Source organism: Typopeltis vanoorti, chromosome 4 (genome assembly GCF_054136105.1).
Source record: "Typopeltis vanoorti isolate ZY-2024b chromosome 4, IOZ_Tvanoo_1.0, whole genome shotgun sequence".
Taxonomy (NCBI): domain Eukaryota; kingdom Metazoa; phylum Arthropoda; class Arachnida; order Uropygi; family Thelyphonidae; genus Typopeltis; species Typopeltis vanoorti.
This window is the reverse complement of record NC_143552.1, coordinates 16,917,808-16,943,345: the sequence shown is the minus strand read 5'-3', so window position 1 is coordinate 16,943,345 and position 25,538 is coordinate 16,917,808. Positions and strand designations below refer to the sequence as shown.

The 25,538-nt window shown below is 37.2% G+C and overlaps 1 protein-coding gene across 1 annotated transcript in view; it reads left to right on the top strand.

Annotated features, from left to right (window-relative positions):
• rdgB (retinal degeneration B) overlaps positions 1 to 25,538 on the top strand; it is a 608,184-nt gene that overhangs the window by 418,100 nt on the left and 164,546 nt on the right. The window contains exons 15-16 of the mRNA XM_090391630.1: positions 4,833 to 4,981; positions 25,393 to 25,509. Coding sequence (XP_090247756.1) covers positions 4,833 to 4,981; positions 25,393 to 25,509 — 266 coding nt within the window. The remainder of the gene's footprint in view (positions 1 to 4,832; positions 4,982 to 25,392; positions 25,510 to 25,538) is intronic.

Here is a 25,538-nt window from a genome sequence, read left to right as displayed (position 1 = left end):
AACTATCTGTTATAATTTGCACAATATAGCAGTCTATTTATATCCTCTTGATGACATTCTGCATCAGAATCCTCATCATCCTTCTTGACTTAGCATCATCAGAACAATTACTCTCTCTCTCCCTCTCTTCAAGTTTTCACCAGTATTATTAATATACAAGTTGAACTATAAAGACTATTTCAACACCTTTTTACTAGACAACTTCTTCCTGATGTCTTAGTTACCTATTCTCTTATCCATCTGTTTTCCATTCTCATCTGCTCCAGTTTATTCAGATACTTCCAAGCAGTACTCCTTTTCAGACACTATAGTAAATTCTACTAATGTTCCTTATCTGACTTATTAGAAAATGAGAGGAAATATTAATACAGTATTAATACACATCCTTAAGCCATGCTGTTTGTTAAGTGTTGGGTCTTCAGTTTCTTCATATTTGACTAAATGTTCCTCAGTTTCCTTGCTCCAGGATAGGATGTACTGTTTGTATACTTGATTAGATTCTATCCAGATTCTTAAAGGCCTTCACCACCACTCCAGAAGCACTAATTCACCTCTATTTTGAATCGGCACCACCATCTAAATGGACATTTTAATGATCATCCTATTCACAACAGTTGTAAACCTTAACATTAGATTATCTGGGAACTGTGTTTTGATCGCAAGGGATGGTACTGTTTGAAACTACTTAAATCATCTGTAAGCATCTGGTTTCAGACTGGATAATGAAAATCATCAATCACATTTAGTTGGATTTTCTTTAATTATCCCCTGTTAGTTGTACCTCCTGCTCACTTTCCATTTTGATAATGAAATTCACTTACTTTCCAGTGATTTGTTGTCTTTGTTTGTGTTTCACAAAAATGTATCTGATACATTATCTCTTGTTAGTTTGCACATTCGTAGTATAGTGTACCATTTCTGCTTCTCAGTAAACATCTATGATAATGTAGGTCTTGTAACATTTCATATCTAAGTGCAATTTTAATCATGACCAGTCTGTCTCCTTCTCTTACTATTCTTCATTTCAAAATATTTTTTTAAAATTTAATTGTAGCTTTATATATCAAGTCAGTTTTGCTTGATGTTGGTTTCCTTTAATAACCTTTTGTCTGATGTTAGCAACTTGAGTGCACTTAATTGTTTAGCGTGTCCATTTTTTTTTTATTTTTTTTTTTTTTTTATTCTTATGGCAAAAAGAATGCAATGCAGCTACAAGTCTAGTCCAGAAAGCCAATCCAGGGCCTCATCCATCCCTCATTGATGTCTTAGAAGTTACCATGAAATTGACACCTTAGGCAGTTGTTCACAATATAAATGGTTGTAAGTAGCTGCATCTGTCCTGGTTAATTCTGATCCTGTTGACAGATGACCAAATCTTCCTAGGAAGAGCAAAACCAGGCTGCGGAGCATAGGGATCTTCAACCAGGAAGCCATTTGTTGGGAGATTGTTGGACCAGTGTTTTCTCTCCATGTGTCAGATGTTCATGGTAAGGCAGCTGAAGAGATTTCGTTCATGAACCAGAAAGGGTTTCTTGATTTTAGGCAAAGACTAGGTGGATTTTTGAGAGTCTGGTGTAGTGGCACAAGTGGGTTGCTCATGATTTTATTAAATTCTTTAATCGAAGCTTGTCTTCTCTGTATATTTGGTGAAGCAATGTTGGATATGACAAGCATCCAGGGGAGAGGGATGCCTCTCAGTGTCCTACTAATTGTGCACATGGTAGAGTTCAGCTGAGTATCTATGATGTTAGTGTGCTCACTCCTTTCCTAGATGGGGGGGGGCACAGTATTCTGCTGCAGAGAATGCAAGGGCTTGTGCAGACGACCATAGGACTTCTGCCCCACAACCCCATGTTGTTCCAGCAAGCCTTGAAATTATATTATTTCTCATTTTAATTATGTTGGACAGGTTGGTGATGTGCCTTTTATAGGTTAAGCTTCTGCCCAGACTCACTCCAAGGTATTTTGGGTGAGGCTCATGTTCTACCATCTTGCCACAGAAAGAGAAGTTGAGGTGTCAATTTGCCTCTGCATTGTTTAGGTGGAATGTTGTGGACACATTTTTTTTTGGATTTGGCTTCAGGTACTACTGCTTGAAGTATTCTTCCAGGATGTTTAGGTCTGTGTTCAAGGTTGTTTCCAGGTTGGGAAAAGAGGTAGACTGGTGGAGAATCGCTAGGTCATCAGCATACATGTATTTGTTTGAGCTGGTATGTGGTATGTCGGACATGTAGATGTTGAAGAGTGATGAAATCTGGACCCTACTCTTTTTTCCACCAATAGAGACCTGGATCTTTCTGTTGGAGAGAATGGATTCGAAGAGCTAGAAAGTTTTTTGCACCTTATAATATTGCCTAGTTTTAAGAGGAGGCCTCTGATCCAATGAAAGTGACTTTGGATTTAAGTTTCTTCTGAAAGCCTGCTTCATTCTGGGTTGTCAGAGCCGGGACCTGATCTCATCAACTTCTTCCAACAACTTCTTATGATGAGTGGTGAAATTCTTTTAAGAAGAATTCTTTCAAAGAACTTAAAGGTGGAGCAAAGCAAAGAGATAAGTCATAGATTCTTGAAGTTATTCGGATCTTTTCCTGGTTTGGGTACAGCAATTATTTTGGCTTCCTGCCATAGTTTTGGTAGTTCTCCAGTTGTTATAATTTTTGAGAACAGGGCAGCCATCCATGTTTGACCTTGTTGGCCGAGATGTTTGAGAAACTCGGAGAGGAGACATCCACTCCTTCAGCCTTGACATTCTTGGTGAGTTTTAAGGATTTCTGTACCTCTTCTAGAGATACTGGACATACAAGTTCAGGAAGCTATGTCCCTTCTTAAGGTTTTTTCTGATGGTAGATTGCACAGTTATTTTCCTGGTAGAGCTGGGATGTATCTTGGAGGTTTTCAATAGATGATTAGCCATTTGGTCTGGAGTTATCTCTGCTGGATTGTATGTTGTTGATTCTGCCACACCTAATTTTCTCAGAAGTGACTAGCTTTTCCGGCTACTTTTGTTGAAGTCAAGTTCATAGATGATTGAGATCCATCGATCTATTTTTATTTTTGTTGAGCATTGCTATGAGCTCCTTAGCAGCAGTTGGATCTTCAGTTTCTTCATATTTGACTAAAAGTTTCTCAGTTTTCTTGCTCCAGCATAGGATGTACTGTTTTCTGTAGCCTCTGTGAATAGAGGCTTTGGCTGCAGTTTTGATTAGTTTAACAAATCTGGGATAGCTATTAGGGGTGAGTGGTATTGCTGTAATGATTTGTTCAATTTGTGTTTCAAATACATTCCAGGTGAATCTTCGAAGGTTCCATCTAGCAATTGCTGTGCCAATGATGATTGGAATTGATGTGCCTGTCCCTATTAGTGTAAGACAGTGCTGGCTATTAGGGAATCTGTTAAGGATGGTTCTGGATGTTGGCAGAGGTCTTCAGAGTCTTTAGAGATTATGCACAAATTTTGGGTGTAGGTTCTGTTCCATCTAGCTGAGTGAAAAGTAGCTTCTTGCTTGGCATCATAGATCAAGTATAGGTTATATGTATCCATCCAGTTAACCTGAATATCACCATCTTGGTTGTTAGAGGAATAGCCGCACACAGTGTGATGAGAGTTGAAGTCACTGACATAGATAGTAGAGCGAGGTGGTGGCCAGTCCTTCTGGTCAGGCCAGGATTGCGATGGCAGTTTGTAGATGTTGTAGATGGAGGTATTTTGAATTTTAATTCCTATGGAGTATTCTGTTTCAGGCACATGTTAGGTTATGTCCTTGAGACCAGGATGGATGTAGGTTGCCAGGCCATGCTTGGGATGGCAGTTATAAGACACAAGAATTAGGCCTGGGATCTTGAGTCTGTTGAGCTGTGTTGGGCATATGGATTTCCTGGAGACCCAGGACTTCGATCACTTTGCCTTTGGCTATTTTCTGATGACTTCAGCTTTGGATTTAGTTAGTCATTCAATGTTTAAGGAACAGATCTTGAGAGTGTGTTGTTTTGGGGACTGTAACTTACTTTTCGTAGCTTGCCCTCCTCCCGAACAAGCTATGCATTCCTTGTTATTCTGGGCGATGATTGAGCCGGCATGGAGTGTTTTGGGGTTATGTATTTTCCATGCTGCATGTGGTCCAGGAGGCTTGGTACCTTTGGATGCCTGGTTAGAGACATTAACTTCATGCTACCAGTATGACGTCTCTGGGGCTTATGTGTCTGAAGCACCAGCAATATACCACTAGGGAGACACTACTGATGGGGGGGGGGCATGGGAAAATGTCTGAATCCCCCTCAGTGTTCACTAATGATAACTAAATAAATTTAGTTAGTAATTATTATTTCTAGACATGTTTTCTTCTAATATTAAACAGCAATATGAGTGATAATTAACATCCAATTATCCATACCAAATTACTTGTTGTTCAGTCAGAAGTTAGCTCTCAACACAACCAAAAATTAACAAATTTATATTATATGAAAATAAAAATAAAACTTAAGACTAATTGGGCAATAACCACTATTAATATTCAAAAAGTTAAGACATTATGATTTGATATATATATGTTTAATCCCATAAAGTTTTGATTTATAGTTTGTGAACAAGGGAGTGAGAGGCAGGTTTTTTGCATGCAGAGTTGTGAATGATTGAAATGCCTTGCCTGAGGGTGTGGTGTCTGCAGAGAATTTGAATGTGTTTAAGGCAAGGTATGATTAGCAGTGTATATGACAAAAGGACACCTAGATGAGTCTTTGGATCATAATAATAATAAGTATAAGTTGGTATAACAAACATTTAAGTAATATTCTTTATTTATTGTTTTAATTATAAAATGGTATATTAATTTTAGTGACACAGAAGTGGTGGGGCACAAAACGATTGGATTATGCTCTTTACTGTCCAGAAGGTTTGGCTAACTTCCCTGCAAATGCACTGCCACATCTCTTTCATGCCAGTTACTGGGAATCTACTGATGTTGTTGCTTTCATTTTAAGACAGGTTTGTATTAAAAAGTTGCTATGTTGGTTATATTGGGGATTATGCTGTTAAGAAGTAAATTCTTTCATCTTGTGTGATCTTCTGCAGTGTGCTAGAGAATGAAAGTGCTATAAGTGAAGACCATTCAGCATCTTCCAGAATTAAATTTAAATTATCATATGGGAGCTTTCTGCCTTCTTCAATTAGTGTATTTAACTATAGTCCCCAAGTGTTTAACACGTTCGCTGCCAACTATGAGTATACTCGTAGTTCGTATATGAGCTTCACAAGCCAACTACGAGTATACTCATATGTCGATTTAACGACCTCCTATGCCAAACACGAGTTAACCCTTAGTATAATTACGTTAATTTAGATCCTTGGATTCTGAATAAAGCAGAGAGCACGTCTGGGGGCTTGATAGAAGCGAAATAATTTCAACTAAAATATAGTATTATATATGTGTGCTTCAGAAGCCAACTATGAATATACTCGTATGACGATTACCAACCTCCTGTGCCAAGCGCGAGCTAATCCGTAGTAAACACGTAATTTGTAAATCAATTTAAAACTGATAAAATCAATAAAAATTATAAAATGAAATCAATAAAATAAAAACCAATTTATTCAAATTACGAATGATACACTTTAAAACAATTTTCCACGCACAATGGTGGTTTTTCCTGGCAAACAGGATAATAATTACGTGTTTTGCGTCGTTGTTTCTTTCGTGTACATACTCGGCATGGCTTTGTCGGCAAATATTTTTTTCTGTAGGTGGTAAAATTTCCAAATAATGAAGATCCCGAATCCTGCTGATATTCTGTGATGCTGTAAGCTCATCCATTCCAACAAAAACTGAGATAAATTGATCTCTAAATTTTAATGCAGTCATTGCGTTTCCAGTAATTATATTATAAAATTTATGTGCATTTCAAATGTATATATCAAAAATGCGTATTGCCAGTTTCTTTGGCCATCTAATTGTCTTTCGTATGGGGGAATAGTAAGAAAGCATGTGATCAGAAAGATCGATGCCTGACATTCCCAAATTATAGTCCCTAACGATATTTGGTTTTAATTGAATTTTACCATTCCGATTTTTTGCTTCAACCATTTCAAATTTGTGCATATTTGAAATGGAAAGAACTTCCCTCTTATCCTTCCATTTGCGATGATGAATTCATTAAATTCATCATCGCTCATATTAGCATAAGCTTCTAATTCATTATCAGTAAGTTTTCTTTTATTGGTCCTGGCGAAACTGAAGGTTTTTAGAGACTAGATGTAATAAACACATTCTTCAGTGTATGTAATATATGGTTGGGGGTGATACGAGATTACTCATAGTTGGCATATGAAACAAAATTCTGTCTGATAAGCTGGCTACGAGATTACTCGTAGTGACCTTGAAGATGCGAAAGCACTCGTCGTGTGGGAACAAACTATGCCCAAGTAGCGTGGCAGCGAATGTGTTAAAAAAAATAATAAACAAAAATAAAAAACGTATCTTCTCTCAACTACATGACTACATGCACAGCACAAATGGCTGCTGAAGGTATTGCAATTTCTTGTGTGTGGAATGAATTAAAAAATGATTTATTTAATATACAGGAATTACTCACAATAATATTCTTGTACAGTAACAGTATTCATTAATGAAATTGACCTTAAGCCATTTCTCATATATACTGCAGATATAATATTGTTTTGTCCAGTTTGGTCAATTGAAATGACCCACTGGAAATGACAAATTTCATTAATAGTGACTCAAAATACCATATTTCATTAAATTATATCAAGCCAGAGTGGAATAATTATTAACATTTACGTTTATTTGCAAATAAAAACAACCCACTTATAGCAAAAATAAAGCTAAATATATATATTTAGCTTTATATATATATATATATATATATATATATATATATCATCAATCACTCTTCAATTTAAGGTATTTAAAAAAAAAAAAAAAACTCGGGTGAACAGCATCATTATTATTCTTTGGGTATCTCCTTGTTGAAGTCAGAAAACTCATCAGAAAACTCATGAGAGACCCACACTCACCTTTATAGCACTCTCTCTCCTTCCAATCTCTTTCTTGCATTTCTGTACTTTTCCCATTGACCATAGAGATTTTATATATCTGTTAAACTTAGTGAAAAAATTCCAAAGAATTTTTTCATTAAGTAGCGAGTAAGTAAGAAAGATTATGGACTGGTGACTTTAGTCAATGCTAATATCAGGTGGCTGACAGAAAAAGAACAAATATTTAAGTTACTAAGCAATCACTTTGCAAGGGTGTATCATCTAGGTGAAGATGATACAGTTACTGATATGACAGAAGATGATTGAGAATTGAGGTAGACGAATTCAAGGAGTGCTCGACATATTGAAAAACATTAGTAGGAATACAGCATATGGACTGGATGGCATGTCGGCCTGTGTGTTATGAGAATATCAGTAGTGGTGATTAAAGTATTGGAAAGTTGGTTAAATATAAAATTCATGATTGGGTTGATAGGAATATAATACTCTGTTGGGGGGGGGGGACAGCATGGCTTTGTAAAAGATAGGTCCTGTCTAGGTGATTTATTTACATTTTATAATACAGTGACAGTGGAATTAGATAAAGGAAATGATACTGCAACACTTTCAAAGACACTTTAACAGAATACTGTATGGGAAACTCTTACATAAGTTTAAACAAATAGAAATGAATATGATGTTGGTGACAAGGATGGATCAAGGCAGATGAGGATGACTAGTGGAGTACCCCAAGGCTCTGTACTACTGCCACTGCTCTTTAGTTTGTAGATTAATGAATTAAAGATACCATGAAATTATATTCTTGGTTTAATCCTTTATCCAAGTGTAAGTATATCTTCATGTGAAGACTGGGCTTCTTGTATATAGAGGCTAATGACTTCACATCAGTTGCCTTAGTATCTCTAATGCAAAGCACATCCCCTTTTGAATGTATAATGTTATGCATTATGGGAAATGGTTGTCAATTTAATGTTGCAAACTGTAAGGTAATTCACTTTAAGATGAAAAGATTACGTACTTTGTATCACTGTTGGTACTGGATTACAAGAAATTGATGAAGCAAGGGATTCAGAGGTGATGGCAGGCAGAAATTTGAAATTCAAAGGGCATATTGCAAAAGTTAGCAGAATATCTTAAAGGATTACTTGGATGTTGAAGAATACGTTGACAAATACAGATAGAGATTATTATCGCTGATATAAGGCTATGATTTGGCTGCATCTTGACTACTGTACACACATTTGGTCACCAGGCTTTCTTGGGGATCAGGAGATGACGGGGAGGATTCAGAGATGAATGACCAAGCTGGTGACAGCTCTGTGGAATACTTCCTTTTGAAGACAAAAGGAAGGTTTGAGGGTTGCAGAGTTTAGTAACAGGCAGCAAGGGGGATATGATAGAAACTTGTAAACAAAAGAAATTTTTCAATATATGAGTATTAGGGTGGTCATCCCTGGAGTGTGGTTAGTAAAGGTGTGTGGACTATATTTTTTACTTGGAAAGTGGTGAATGAGAGTTGTGAGAACATATCACCAGAGATAGTTGTGAATGCCATGATGGTGAATGATTTTAAGGAGTGATATGATAGGTATTGTGTGAATCATGTTTAGTGTAGTAGCTCTCCCTCGATGAGTCTTTTGACTCCATTGAAATACCTTTGTATAATATTAATAATTTCTTTCCTGCTTTGCTAATTTATTGGATATCATTGCTAATTCATTGGATAAGCATATGGGTTGGCATGCTATCCAGTTCCACTGCTGTATTCACATTAATATTTTTCAACATACTTAGCACCCCTCAAGTTTGTCTATCTCAATTCTCACTTCACCTACACTGAAAAATTTCCATCTGGATGATAACTCTTGCAAAGTGATCACTATTGTATTTGAACTATTTCTTCTCCTTCTGTCACCTCACTATCAGCATTGATTAAAGTCATCCTTCCATAATCATTTTGCACTTACTCACTGCATAATAAAAGAACTCTTTGGATTTATTTTCCTGCTAGCTAATTTTCTCGCATAACCTGATTTGGCCTTTCTTATCATACTAGTCACCCTAAAAAAAAGGTAATCAGTATACCCATGAGCAGTACAAAGTGCAAGCAAGCTGTGATCAGCTTGCTTGCATATTCTGTCCACAGTGTTTTCTTTTTTTTCCATCACTTGCTTTGGTAACCGGAAGAAAAAGAACTATGAAAAATCAGAACAGTAACAAACAGAACAGTAACAAACAGAACAGTGAGGAAAAAGAACAGTGACAAAATAAAACATTTATTTGTGTTGTATCTGTTTATTAATGAAACATCTATATAAAACAAAATATAAAAGAAATATATGTATAAAAAAAATTTAATCATTGCAGAACAATATTGCTGCTCATCAAGTTAATCTCTACTTGGTTTATTTTATCCTCCTGACCCTGGATATGCAGTCTAATAATACTTATATCAAATAATCCCTGACTACCTCTCATGCACTATTGATAATCTTTCCTTGTAGATTCTTAAGCCATAGCACTTATCCAAACTGTCTTCTTATCTATATCTTCTGCCTTTCACAATTACCAGCTTTGTAATTCAGCATAAGCCCTTTCTTGTTGGAAAATTCCACATATTTAGCAACTACCCTGAAGACTCCATGGCCAATTTTCTTGTTGAAGGCAGAGTGTATACCATGGTTATGGGCATGTTTTCTGATGCTTTTATCAGATCCGGCACTCTGAAACTCCTCGTCCTCTTAAACACATGCTGTTTCAATAATTATCTTTTAGTAAGTTAATAAATTCCGTTTCATCTAGCCATGCACCCTTTCCTCCTTCCAGTCTATATCCCCATAATAATTTCTTTCCCTGCTAATCTAACAGTGTGGGCTGAGAAATATTGATTCCTCCTCAATCTATAGCAGCAACCAACAATATATTTTGTCCTGTTGGCCTCTACTCTCACACAGTAGCTTCAAATGAGCCATCTCCCTCAGACCTAAAATCCTCCTTAACTTCTGTTTTTGTTGGCTGAAGTTCTTCAGCTATCATCATCAATTCCTCTTCTAATATGCTATTCCCTCTGGCCTTCCTGAAAATATGACTGTTATATTCTGTCCCTGTAGCTATATAATTTTCTGTCAACTAGGTTGCATTGATGCCAGAATTTTTATCCGATTTGAGATGACAATGCAAAAAAACTCCTTGCTTTAATTTCTGATACTTCTGGTATTTGTGAACATGCATTACAGCATCCCCTTTGATCCACACATTTGGTATTGTATAATCATTTCTGTTCTCACACTCATTTGCCCTAGAGATGACTGAACTCATAGTTGCTATGTCTGTGCCCCCAGTACTTCTAGATTCCTTGATTTTACTCCACCAGTCTCTTACTGAATTTACTCCAAACTTAACTCCAAAATGCAGCCCATCAGCCATATACAAATTGTTTTGTCCATCTAATTCACTCCATACTTCTATAAACTGCACACATTCTTCTCCCTGCACAATCTTCTTGTCTCATTACGAATCATTGCCCTTCTTCTTAATACAGTAACTATTATAATACAGACTAATTTTAGTGCTCAAATAGCCCATTAAATTATGTCATGCATTAAATTATGTCATGCATTAAATTCTACCTAAAAACAGATTTATTGCAATATATAATTTAGAAACTCTTTGTATCTCTGTAAATGTACCAATTGAGAAACAAAAATTGGGTAGGCTTAACAAATTTTTGAAAAAATAGAAATACCAGATTTCATTAAAATTTATCTAGCCAGAGTCCTGGAATAACTTGCATAATGAACAGATAAAAGAATCTAATAGATGCTTATGTTTTTGGTGAAATACACCTAGTATGAAAACATTTCCTAATATGTACTCTAACAGAGGAAGTATGGAATATTGTGGTAATACTGCACAGTTAAGTATGCATGATTATTAGCTTCTTATCAACAATATTTTTTTCACAAAGTAGATCTAATTTGTCAGGTCTTTAGTAATATCATTACATGTCAGTGGCGTTATAACCATCTTCGATTAATTCTTCTCATATTCATAAATGCTGATCATGTTAGGATTTCTTTCTAATATCTTCATTATTCATATAATTCTCTCTCTCTCTCTCCATACTAACCATACATTCCTAACCATACTTTTTTGAGAAAATTACAACATTTACTGTTAATTATTTATAATAATTTTAATAACTAATACTTTGCATATTTCAGTAAAGTCAAATTGCCATTATCAGGGAACACAATATAATATGATATGCACACTTGGCACTAACACTGGCTAATTGAGGCTGAAGTAAGGCAACCAAAGTTGCACAGACCTAAATATTATTATTATTATTATTTAGGCCTCCAAGGAGTCAAAAGACTCATCGCAGGAGGTCCTTCCTTGGAAACACAAGTCTATCAAGACTCGTCGTGGGAGATCCCTCCTAGGAAACACAAAGTCCATCATACCATTCCTTAAACTCATTTACCGTTCTCGCTCTCACCACTCCATCAGGCAATGCATTCCATGGTTCAACCACCCTCCATGCAAAGAAATCACTCCTAACTCTCTTGCTCACAGTTTCCTTTCGTAACCTCCAGGGATGGTCCCTTGTAATCACTCTTCCTGCTGTTCAACCAAGCGAAAGAACTCCCCAGTGTCAACCCTGTAACCACCTCGCTACAGTTTAAAAGTCTCAATCATATCACCTCTCCTTCTTTCCACCAAACTCTGCAGTCCACATTCTCTCAGCCGATCCTCATAACTAACATTGTACAGTCCTGAAACTGTCTTTGTACCCTAACCACAGTTAATTTATCCCCTACAAATCCTGGGCACTAAATCTGAGAACAATAGTCAAAGTGTGGTCTGATCAGGGTCTTATATAATGGAATGATAACTCTTTTATCTCTGCAGTTTAGCACCTTTCTCATTATTGCAGCAATCTTCTGTGTTACCTTCACCACCTTTGCAATATGTCCCTTGAATTTCAGGTTTCTTTCAATCATCAACCCCAGATCTCTTGTCTCCCCTACTTCCTCCAGTATATCTCCTCCAATAGAGTATGCAGCATCCCATCGATGTGTCCCAAACCTCGAGACCTTACATTTTGCTGCATTAAACCGACACCCTCATTCATTTGTCCATCTGTCTAGCTTATTCAAATCCTCTTTGCATGACTACCACATCTGCACTATTACTAATAACCCTTCCCAGCTTCACATCATCTGCAAACAACTGAATATCCCCCCCCCTTGCAATCAACTGACAATGTCATTGATATAAAGGTTAAACAATATAGGTCCCAGTACTGAGCCCTGTGGGACTCCACTTGTAACCCTCTGCCTCCTCGAGACTGCCCCACTATACACAGCTCTCTGATACCTATCGGACAGCCAATCCTGAATCCAGTTGACCAACCTGACATCCAAACCCATGTGTTGCAACTTAAATATCAGCTTATCATGTGGTACCCCCCTATCAGATGTCTTTGCTAAATCCAAGAAAATGGCAGTATATGCCTTTTACCTCATCTACTGCTCTTGTAACTTTATTATAATAGGGTAGCATATTACTAAAACAAGAGTGTCCCCTCACAAATCCATGTTGACTCTCACAGATAACATTACCCTCATCTGCCCAATGTTCTATACGGTCCCAATTTCTTCAAGATCTTAACAACTACTGATGACACACAAACTGGCCTATAATTAGACACTTCCAGTCTGCTACTGCCCTTATGCAATGTCTTATTTTCTTACATTCTTACTAAAAATATCTTGCTTTCCTTCCATTCCCTGGGCACCTTTCCTGTAGCCAGACTTTCATTGAAAAGCCAGCTCAAGGGAGATGTCAGTTCCTTAGCTGAAATATCATCCAGTCCCATAGCTTTACTGACATCCAGGGCACTCAGTATTTGGAACACATTCTCCTCCTGCACCTCTAAACCTCGAACCTGCCCTATCCCTTTTGTATTAAAATTTACTCCTCCAGGATGAAATACACCAATAAAATGTTCATTGAACAATTCCACTATATCCTCTGCATCAATCACTCTATTCCCATTTTTATCCCAAAATGTCATTCTTCCACAATCATTTCTTCTCCTACTGACCACATAGCTAAAAAATTCTCTAGGATTTTCTTTGGATCTTAGGGCCAATCTTTTCTCATATTCCAGTTTCGCCTTCCTTACCATACTAGTCACTCTCCTAGAATAGCACCCTCTAATTATCTAAAATGAGTGGTTTTGGCTGTTGCACTTGAAGATCTTAAGATAAGAACCTCCCAAATTTGGGACAGTCAAAAACGCCCAAAATCGCCTAAAAATGCCCAAATCTGTTGAGGTTAAAAACGTTTCTTAAGGTTGAGGCAGATTCCAGGAACAGCTCTTCATATTTGCATTTCCTTTAGTGGAGCAGAGTGTCCTTCACCCAACATATCCTGCGGTCTGTGTCCAGTGCACGGTCAGTAAGTCCAGAGTGGCCATAGTGGTGGGACAGGATGTAGTCCAAGTGTTTAGAAATTCTGATGTTGGCTGTCCTACTTGTTTGGCCTTAGTAGGACAGTTTTGAACTGCAAGGAACCTCATACTGGCATGTCTAGGATGTGTGGCTGATCTTTGTTAAAGCAGATAAGAGATGCCAATACATAAACAAAAGAAAAAGTGAAAATACAAACAATAGATTTAGAAAGGGTAACTTCTCTCATGTCATGAGAGATGTCATAATAAAGAAGTTAAATTTTATACAACAAAGAATGATCTAACAGAAAATATTATGATGTCATAACTAAAAAATACACAGTCTTGCCATAAATACTGTTACAAATTTTTGCATACCCCTGCGCTGCCACAGAATTCCATGAACCTGGTTCTACAGCCGACATTCGCGTGTTTATCAATAGAGAGAGAGTGAGTTGTCTGTCTGTACAGGTTAACATGCAGTTGAAAGATTATGAGAACAGCGTAGCTGTAATAGCACTTCACAAGGTCAAAATGCAACCACCTGTTATTTTCAACATGCTAAAAACGCCCAGAGTCAGTAGGATGTTTGTGTATCAAACTATTAATTGTTATAACAATAAAAAGATGTATCTGACAGCCAAAGAACAGGTCAACCACTCTGTGTTAAGTGCAGCAACTTATGAGGGCTGTGAAGGCACGCGTCCGCTGTAATCCTGTGAAAAAGCAGTAAATGATGTCATGAGAGATGAACACTTCGCAGATAACGATGTCACAAGTAGTAATTGATGACCTGGGAGTGAGAGCCTATCATCATTCTACTAGACACACATTTCCTAACACCACATTGTGGTGTTAGGAAGTGTCTAGTAAAATGATGTATGCAGAAGAAGGTGATAAAATCAAAGGCACTTCTCCAGCAGTAAGCAAACAACAGAGATATACTCTTCACAGATGAGATTTTCATCATCAAAGAGTCATCTAAACTGCCAAAATGATCAGATATGTTCTCCAGATGGTCGTACAGCACATGCCATAGCGCCCAGGATTCAGAGAGGTCATCATTCCATATCACTGATGGTTTGATGTTTGTGTGTGTGGGGGAGGGGGGAGACATATTAGGATGTATCCAAGTTGCATATCTGCAAAACGGGATCAAAACTTCCATCCAAGTGTCTCAATACACCATTCCGGAACCTGTGGTACATCCTCTGAACAACACCTTGTTTCATGGTAAGCAGTGAAACCTACCAACAGGACTCCTCTCCTTTACACAAGGTGAGGACCACACAACAGTGGTTGGAAGCAAATGTGCTTGACCATATATCACCATCTGGAAGTTCGGATCTGAATCCGTTAGACTTCAAATTGCAGTCGGAGCTTAAGAGAGTGGCCTACAAGAAACAACACTCCATCTTTGCCAGCATGAAGGTGGATTGGGAGCAAGCAGTGCCAATGTTTCCATTGGATGTTGTGCATGCCACCATCGATATGTGGCCTCACAGACTTCAGATATGCATGAAGGCCAAAAGGGGAACATTTTAACATTGACTGCTGGTATATGTGTGTTAAGTGTGTTAAACTGTATTTGCTGAAAGCTATAAATGATTTATTGATAGATTAAATGTTTATGAGCTATTCAAATTGTAACAGTATTTATGGCTAGACTATGTACAATAAATAAGATGAAATATAGTCAAATACCAGGAAAAATTTAATAAAAGATGCCTGAAATTCTTTAACATGGTCTGGATTTCTGGAAAAAACTCAACCCATGGTGAAAAACACTGGTTATTTCCATTTATAAAAAAAGAAAACAAAGATGACTGAAATAACTATAGAGGAATTAGTCTGCTAAATGCAGGATACAAAATATATAAAAAAACATATACACAAAATATATGTAGGAATATAAATTAATAGACAAAACTTGTTTAAAATAATAATTGATCTAAATATATCAAACCAGCTCTTACAGTCTATTCAAGAAATACACACAGGAAATAAAATAGCAGTCAAATTATAACAAATATCAGAATGGAAGGACATATCAAGAGGGGGGGGGGGGGGGAGTACGGCAAAGATGTATCCTATCACATCTAATTTTTAATGTGTGTGTGTGTGTGTATATATAAAGGATGAAAAATGGATTCAAACAGCAGAAATAAAATTTCTGAGAAAAATAGAAAGAAGTTATAGGTTACATACAACCTTCTGATATAAACAAAAATGGTTAGAACATCTAAATTGAATGGACAGTAGCAGACTGCCAAAAATACTATACATATATATTATTATTGCATCCTCCATGGAGTCAGCAGACTCATCATGAGAGATTCATTCAACTGACAACATATTTATCATACTGAATCTTAAAATCCTTAACACTCCTTGCATTAACAACACGTTCTGGTAATGCGTTCCATTCACTGACAATTTTCCATGTAATGATCTACTCCTCACACTCCTCTTCACCACACTCTTAAATAACTTCCAGGAATGACCTCTGGATTTTTCCCTCTTGCCTTCTACTCTTTTTATAATTTCATCTAGATTAATCCGATAAAATCCTCTCACTAACTTAAATGTCTCTAGCATATGACCTCTTTTCCTCCTATCGCCCAAACTCTGCAATCCACATTTCTTTTACCTCTCTCCATAGCCAGCATTCCAAAGTCCTGATATTTTCTTAGTCACTTGCCTCTGGACCATCTCCAATGTCGCACATCACACTGAAAAACCAAGTGACCAGATTTGAGCACAATAGTTTAAGTGTGGTCTGACCAATGCTTTATACAGTGGCATAACCACTCCCTTTTCCCTACATGTTAGAGTATTTTTACCATAGCAGCACTATGATGCCACACTACGATGCAATACTTGCAATATGCCTTCTAAACTTCAGTCTACTGTCAACCATCACTCCCAAATCTCTAATCATCCACTTCCTGCAGAATGGCACCTTCGATACAGTACACAGCCTTATATTTCTGCACTCCAAAATGCAACACCTTACACTTATTGATATTAAACCTACAACCCCACTCCTTTGTCCAAGTAAAGAGTCTATTCAAATCTTCCTGGAGGAAATTAACATCAGCAGTGCTACTTATAATTCTTCCCAACTTTGTATCATCAGCAAACAACTGAAAATCTCCAGTCACATGTGATATATCATTTGCAAACAAGTTAAACATATGGGACCAAGAACCTGGGCCAATTGACTAATCGATTCATTTTTTCCAAATATTTTGTTTGCTTTAAAATAACAGTGGCACTGCCTTTATCAGCTCTAGTGATTATGATGTCTGGATTTGATTTTAATGATTTCAGAACTGCCAATTCAGATTTCGTTAGGTTGCTAGTTATTGTTTTCATATTATTTAAATTTAAAATGTTCGAGGTTTTTCCAAACGTACTTTATCAGCTTTATCAGGTTGGGAGATATCTTAAGCTTCTTTCAATATGGAATATAAAATCTGATTTGTTAATTGTCCTGGGTGCCACAGCAAAGCTTAAGCCTTTACTAAGTTGCAAGAGTTCAGAGCATGGTTTGCAAGGTTGAACACATGACTGTTCACTGAAGGCAACTGGTGTTGGCTTCTGTTATCACTTACTTCTGATTGGTTTTGTTATCACTGGCTTGTTGTTGGCTGCTTTCAGTCACTGCAGAGATATTAAAATTTGTGTATTGTCGATCTTTAAGTCTATGAAATTTGGATATAAGTTTCACTTTCTTTGTTTCAAGGATATGATTAATGGAGTTGTCCATAATCCTCTCTAGGATATCCCAAATATCTGGATTTAAACAACTTAAAAGTTCTGATTTTAAATTTCAAACCTGATTTTGAGCAAATGCTAAGTTTTTGCAAGTAGTTTGAATCTGCTCTCTGAGCATATTCAAACTTTCTTCACATGGTTATCCATTCTTAGTTACATTGCTGAGGTGAATTTTCTTTTCAGCTTCATGCAGTTGGGAATAAGATTGCTGTCTCTACAATGTTTTAAAAATGCCAGTCAGTCAAGCAAAACAGAAACATGCATCTTTAGCTTACCATAGTGATTGCATCGCTTGTGTGTCAAATCTCCACGAATTATCAGAATCCTTTCTTTTAGTGTTACATAGTGATCAGCATTCATTTCAAATTATGGTCACTACAACCATGTTAGAAATAATTACCTTAATTTCTGGATGTAAATAAATAAATAAAAATTTTAAAAAAATTAAAATAACTAATAACATCGCTCTTTGCACATGTACTGGCAAAGTTCTCTTTGCATATGTTCTGGCTATTTTGTGGGAAAAATAGAAAGAACGTCTGTCCTTTCTGATCATGCTCTGAATACTCTACATAGAATTGACTGGAAAGGCACCTGTTGTTTACATCAGTGCTTCCCAAACTTCTGGATGTCAGGGCCCCCATTGCAAAAATTAAAATATTTCACGGCCCCCCTTGAAACAAAATTGTAATAGAGAGATATATTATTATAATATTTATTTTATTTATATTCAATACAAAACATACACAGCAAATATTGCAAAAATGAATTGCTTATATTACATTTTTTGCCGCTTACCGTTTGGTTCTGAAGACGATGCGGGCTGCTCTGGTAAAATATGAAATACTGTCCTTTTTTTTTGAGTCTGTTTCTGCTTCTTCTGATTGTTCGTGGGAATTTTTTTATATTTTTTATCAGCCACTTATCCACTCAGGGTTAAATTTTTTAACGTAGAATAGATCAAATAATATCGCCACTTACCAATACGGGCACACGTCTCTAATTGCACTATTTGTTGAGAAATATATTACACAGACTCCTCATACCTTATTCACTGGCATAATAAAAGCACTTGTTTTTATTGCCTCTGCAGTGTAGTGGCTGTTAGGGAGGGCGTGTTCACTGCAAGCGAGTTACTATCTCCCCACATGAACTTGTTTAAGCTTTTTTCATGTGTGAAGTATATGCGAAACTTTTATTGGTAACAGAAAACTAGCTCCGATGACAGTGATAATATAAAATGAGATTTGATATGTATGTAAAGTCAATATCAACAGTTCTTGATATTAAAATATAAAAAATAACAAAAAAGAAATAATAAATAATAAAAGTTAAATACGTTTCTTTTAAAATAAAAAAATTTACTTAGTCTTAAAACATTTTAAATTTGTTTTCATTATTTCACGGCCTCCCCCTCAACAAAACCTATGGTCCCCAAGGGGGCCACGGCCCACAGTTTGGGAAGCGCTGCTTTACATCACACCAAAACATGGCGTAAATTTAAGAAGACCTGTGAAATTCTTATCAACAGCTCTAATCTTAACAATAATGATGGTCTAAAAATTCCAATATGGATGGCACATAACCTGTTGGTCTAAGAGTTAATTATAATTAGGACTGGAAGTAATCTAGAATCTTAACTTTAATATAACAACTCTCATGTTAATTTAAAACACCACCTTTGGTGTAATAAACTGTCTATATGAAATTGTTTTCTGATGATGTTATAAATAGAATATAGCTCTGATGTGGTTATTTTATTTTATTTTATTTCTATTTCTTTATTTATTAATTTTTGATGTGAATACATCTTTAAATTCAGAACAGTACTAGAGAGTACGGGACAAAAAGTTGAATGTAGCAAAATCATTCAATAAGGTTTAGCTTAATAATTTCTAAAGTATTAAAGGTAGCCAAACCAAACTTATATTATTCGATAGCTCAGGGAATAAAGATTCATCAGTGACCTTCAGATAGCTCCCTGCGGGTGGCAGTGGGGGCTCCGCCATTTTGGCAGAGCCCCCACGATTCACTGCGCCTCGGAAACTTCCAGTCAGTATAACTTCGCACTCTGTCGTGGTACGATACTCGTTTTAGTGTCAATCAATAGCTCTCGTCGAGATCTATCGATTTAATGCATAATTCTTAAATTTCAATACAGTGTTGGTGAAGAAAATGTGGATTGAAGTTGAAAAATTTTAGAAATTTCACAATGTCCACCTATACTTGCCGGAAAACCAGCCAGAAATATGCCAAATGCATATGATGTGAAAGAGATATTCCAGACTTTGGGATATTACTGGAAAACTGCTCCTTCAGCAGTTTTCCAGTAATATCCCAAAGTCTGGGTCAGAATGAATAAGGAAGTATCGGGAGCTAAAGAAATTGGAAGCAGTGCGGCTGACGGCACCAGCACTTCGATGGCAGCAGCAGCACATAAAGCATCCATTGATCAAATCAATGATTTGATCAATGGATCTCTTTGGCATACTGTATGAAATGTAATATAATTTGTCTCTGTATGTACACACACGTACACACACACACACACACACACACACACACACACACACACACACATATATATACATACAGAGACAAGTTAACCTGATTGGCCTAGTGGTTAGAGTATCTGCTCTCCACCCAAAAGGCTGCGGGCTCGAATCCCGCCATGGGCATGGATGTTTGTGGTTGTCTGTGAAATTACTAATGGTGGGCAGTAGATGGTGTTGGTGTGGTTAGTTGTAGTTGGTGGATGGAGTGGTGGAGATAGATAGCTGTAGAGTAGATACCCTCCCTCGATGAGTCTTTGGACTCCTTGGAGGTGTCAGGTAATAATAATAATAATAATGTGTGTGTGTGTGTGTGTGTGTGTACTCCAGATGATGATCTTAACATAAAGGTTGAAACATTGCAAAATTGAAATAATTATTTCTAATTGAAACATTTTGACTAGAAGAAAACATCTTAAGGTTGTGACAAATTGTAAAGTAATTCCAACAGATCAAGTAGCACAACAACACCGACTGCTGTGCGCAGACTTTAAAATAAGATCGAAGATAAGAACTTCTGGTTGCCATGGGATGAAGACAATTAAGTGGTTTCGCTTAAAAGAGGAGAGTGTGAGGAATCATTTTAGGGAGAGAATGTTAGAGAGGATTTCAGATGGACTGGAAAGTGTACAAGATTGGTGGAAACATAATTCAAAAGTAATCCTGAGCTGTGCAATCGAGGTGCTTGGTGAGACATCTGGAAAGATTAGAGAGCAGAAGGAGGGTTGGTGGTGGAATAATGATGTACAAGTGGCAGTGACAGCTAAGAGGAAGGCAAAGCAGAAGTGGGATGAGTCAAGAGTGGAAGAGGACAGAGAGGTATACAAAGAGAGAAAGCAAGAAGCCAAGAGAGTTGTGGCACAGGCGAAGGCCATGGCATATCAAGATCTGTATGATCAATTAGAAACAAAGGAAGGACAGAGAAAAATTTACCAACTAGCAAAATGTAGAAATAAAGCAGCTAAGGACATCTTACATGTGAGGCAGATCAAAGATGCTGAAGGAAGAGTATTATGGAGGGATGTGGATATAAGAAACAGATGGAAAATATACTTTGAGGGACTTTTGAATGAGGAAAATGCAAGGACTCACAGAGGAGATGGGCAGCCTTTTGAGGGGATGGTGCAGAACATCAGTAGAATGGAAGTGACGGAGGCCATGAAGAGGATGAGGAATGGAAAAGTGGTGGGCCCCGACAGAATTCCAGTGAGGCATGGAAGGCACTGGAGGAAGAGGGAATTGACCTGCTGTGGGACCTGTTCATGAAAGTTTGCCAACAGGAAAATATACCCGAGGAATGGAGGTAGAGTACTCTTGTTCCCATCTACAAGGGTAAAGGGGATGCACAAGACTGTAAAAATTACAGAGGAATAAAGTTGATGTCCCACACAATGAAGATCCTAGAAAGGGCTCTTGATGGTAGATTGAGGGAGGAGGTGGAGATTGCAAAGGAACAATTTGGCTTCATGCCTGGTAGATCAACAACAGATGCTATCTTTGGATTACGACAGATGATGGAAAAATATCGAGAGAAACAAAGGGAGCTACATCTGGTATTTATTGATCTGGAGAAAGCATACGATAGAGTGCCAAGGCAAGAAGTCTGGAGGTGTCTGAGGGAGAAGAAGGTGCCGGAGAAATATGTCAGGTTGGTGCAGGAAATGTACAGAAATGTGAAGATAAGTGTTCGGACCTGTTTGGGACAGACAGAAAGTTTTCAAGTAACATTTGGCTTGCATCAAGGGTCAGCATTAAGTCTGTTTCTGTTTAATATTGTGATGGAGGTGGTAACAGAGGAGGTGAGAGAAGATGCACCTTGGACAATGTTTGTATGCAGATGACATCTTGCTGTGTGTAGATTCAAGAGAAGAAGTGGAAACTAAACTGGAAAGATGGAGAAAAGTACTGGAAGAGAGAGGTATGAGACTGAGCAGAAGTATGACAGAGTATATGTGTTGTGCAGTGGGCGGTGGCCAGGAGACAGATCTGGAGCTGGAAGGAAATGTCATCAGGAAGGTGAGAGACTTTAGATACTTAGGTTCAACAGTGGAAGAAGATGGAGGAGCTGAGAAGGAAGTGGGATGCAGGATACAAGCAGGTTGGAGGAACTGGAGGGAAATGGCTGGAGTGTTATGCGATAAGAGTGTGCTGATCAATCTGAAAGGCAAAATTTATAGGACAGTAGTGAGGCCAGCTGTGACATATGCTATAGAAACTGTGGCCCTGAGGAAAAATAACATCAGCAGGATGGAAGTAGCAGAGATGAGAATGCTTAGGTGGATGTGCGGTGTGACCAGAAAGGATCATCTGAGAAATGACTATGTCAGGGGAACAGTGAAAGTTACGAACTTAGGAGCGAAAATACAGGAGGCAAGGTTGAGATGGTTTGGCCATGTGATGAGGAGGGAGGACGGATATGTGGGAAGAAGGGTCATGCAGATGGATGTGCAAGGAAGGCGGAAGCGTGGGCGGCCAAAGAAGAGATGGAGGGAGCTGGTAGAAGAGGACTTGAAGATGAAGAACTTGGATGTGGTGACAGCCCAAGACAGGCAGGTGTGGAGGAGACTCATAACAAATAGTGACCCCACTTAAGTGGGAGAAGCTGTAGAAGAAGATTTCTAACATGGTTGTTGTCTCCATAATCTGTCTGAAATGAATAGTGAGATTAATGTGTTTGAAGCAGGAAGGACTACCCACAGATCAAAAAAGAAACAACTGTTAATGAAAGCTATGCAGAAAGAGAGGGCTCTTGTGGGACAAACGTGTACAAAGATTGGACTGTTCTGAGAATACGAAGGTCATATTCTCACATCATAATCATTTCTTTTTCCAGGGGGAGTGACTGTCCTATGTTTGCAAATCAATGGCTTAGAAGACTCATTGTAGAACTCTTTAAACATTGCATAAAAAATACTTTTTTCATGTATCAAGACAAATTTTGGGAACAAAAAGGAGGACTGGCTATGGGCTCCCCCCCCCCTCTCCCCAGCTTTAGCTAACCTATATATGGAACAGTTTGAAAATAATGTTTTAAACAATTATCATAAAAAACCGAAAATTTGGCTACGCTATGTAGATGATATTTTCATCATATGGCCAGGAACAACAGAAGAACTAACTGCTTTCAAAGATTACCTAAATAATATACACAACAACATAAAATTTACTTTGGAACAAGAAGAACATGAAAAACTTCCCTTTCTTGATATCCTAATAGAAGTTAATGAAAAAGATAATAAATTATCCTTCTCCATCTATGGAAAACCCACCAACACAGGAAGATTTCTTAATGTGGCCTCACACCACCACCCCTCGCAAAAAATAAGTTTTTCCAGCACAGAGAAATGAAGAATTTCAATATTTAACACAGATCCTCAAAAAAATTGGTTATGAAGCTAAGACAATAAAAAGAATCCTCAACACCCTTCCTACAAGCATCTCACAAAAGCAAGATTTCAAGAATGCAATCATGCTTCCATATCAAGAATGTTACAGACAAAATGGCCAAATTACTAAACAAACATAACATCAAAGTTGCTTTTCTACCTAGAAAAAATTTCAAGATTTCTACATCTCCCAAAACCTCCACATCATCCTTTAAAAGAACCAAGTGTTTATAAAATTCATTGTTCCTGTTTCATCTACTACGTAGGCCAGACGGGAAGATCGGGGGAAATTCACATGAACAAACACGAAAAAGACATGCAAAAAAAGAAGAGAACACAAATCAGGCCTAGCATACCATACAACTTCCACTGGCCATAATGTACACTGGTAAAAACCAAACATGTCTTACATTGAAAAAAATTGTTACGTAAGAAAATTTAAAGAAGCTGCAAACATGCTTAGAATTCCAACACAATGCAACAGAAATCAGGGCCTAATTCTACACCAAGTTTGGTCTGCATTGATAAAAAATATACCCAAGTCAGACCTCGGACAATGTGAACATGAACAACAGAACGTGACAGCATCCAGCATTGTTCAAACTTAGTATTGCACTGAATCTGCATTCGGATATTTAATTTAATGAACAGCTATATGGCCACAACTGCATCGAATGAACTATTTTGAGTAATTTCTCATTTCTTGTGTTTAAACGTTTAGTTACCTTTGACCCTTGAAGATGTAAGTCAAACGACTTATGAAACTTGTCCGGGTTTTTTATTGATATTTATCTTAATAAACATGTCCAATTACAGAATCTTTCTTATGAACTGCTAAACCACAGAAACCTACACCTACAGCCTCCTGATATCCATTCTGACATACTCTTTGTTTTCTGTCAAGTCACAAATGACTTGACAGAGAACAAATTCACGAATACAGTGCCTCAATCACTCTACTCGTTTTACCACCTAGAAAATATACCATGTGCATCTTCTCATCTAGCACACCTTTAATAATGGAGTCGCTATACAACGCCACTTGCTCGTCTTTCGTTACCTCTTTCATACCAACATGATTTGTTTTAATCATTTTCACCCAAAGTTTCTTAATTTCATTCCGCATCCATTTCATCTCTTGCTTCATCCTACCCAACTCAACTTTCGAATCTCGCATCACATTCTCTCTGTTATTCACTCTTTCTAATTTTCAAACTCTCGACCCCCACTTTACACTTTCACTCTCATTCATTCTTTTGAGTTTCCATACTTTCAGTCCATGTGTCCAACTTTCGCTGTCATTCGTTCTTTCAATTTTTCCAACTTCCGAACCTTGCATCACATTATTTTCAGTTTCATTCATTCTCTCAGTATCGTTGCCTTCCATCACATTTACATCACTTTCATCCTTTTTACCATCCATTACGGTTTTCTAATCACTCGTTTTCTTTTTCAATGATTTTTTAACAATTTCTTGCCTTTCTTTCACACCATCCTTCTCTTTTGAACAAGCACTCATTCTCCCTGCGATATTCTCACTACTAACACTTTCTGTCATCAAATTCATATTGGCACTCATCAGATCCTCGTTTAGCTCACACTTCCCACACACCTTCCTTTCATCTGCTCTAAATATCCACAAATCATCTATGTAATCAAACGAGTACATGTAGCACACCTTGCACTTCACGAAATGATTGAAGTCTAAGTTAAAGTCCTGCAATGACAAAGTCGCTGCCATATTTCCTTTGCTGGTTACTACTCTAAGGTCTAATAACAACGAATTTGTAATTAAGTTTAGACAAAATATCCCACACACTAATAATACTAGTAGCACACAACTTTTATAGCAGCTCTTACTCAAATCATATACAATTAATTATTTAAAAAAATAACTTATCTGAATCTGGAGCTCTTCTTACACACCGCTATGCTTGCCTCATGAGCGCCTTGTTGACATCTTTAATTTAAAGTACAGGTATTGTTGCTCTTTTTTGTTGATGATGTCATCAGAATATCCGTTACTATATGAATAGCATAGTTATCAATTTTGCTATGGCTTAATGTTAAAATTTTATGGTTTCCTTATTTGTTATACTCTACAGATACTATAATTATGGTGGAATTCAATAATGTATTACATACTCTTTTTGTAGTACCTTTCTCAAATTTGTGTGTGCAACTTTTCTCTTTTACTATGTACAGCTAATCAGATCAGAAAGCTTGGGGGTTGTTGGAGAAAGTGATAAAGATTCATCTGTTTTCATTCCAACACAGCCCAGAGAAAAGTGGATTAAGAAGAGAACTTCTGTAAAACTGAAGGTGATATTTTTTCATTGTCTAGTAACGTC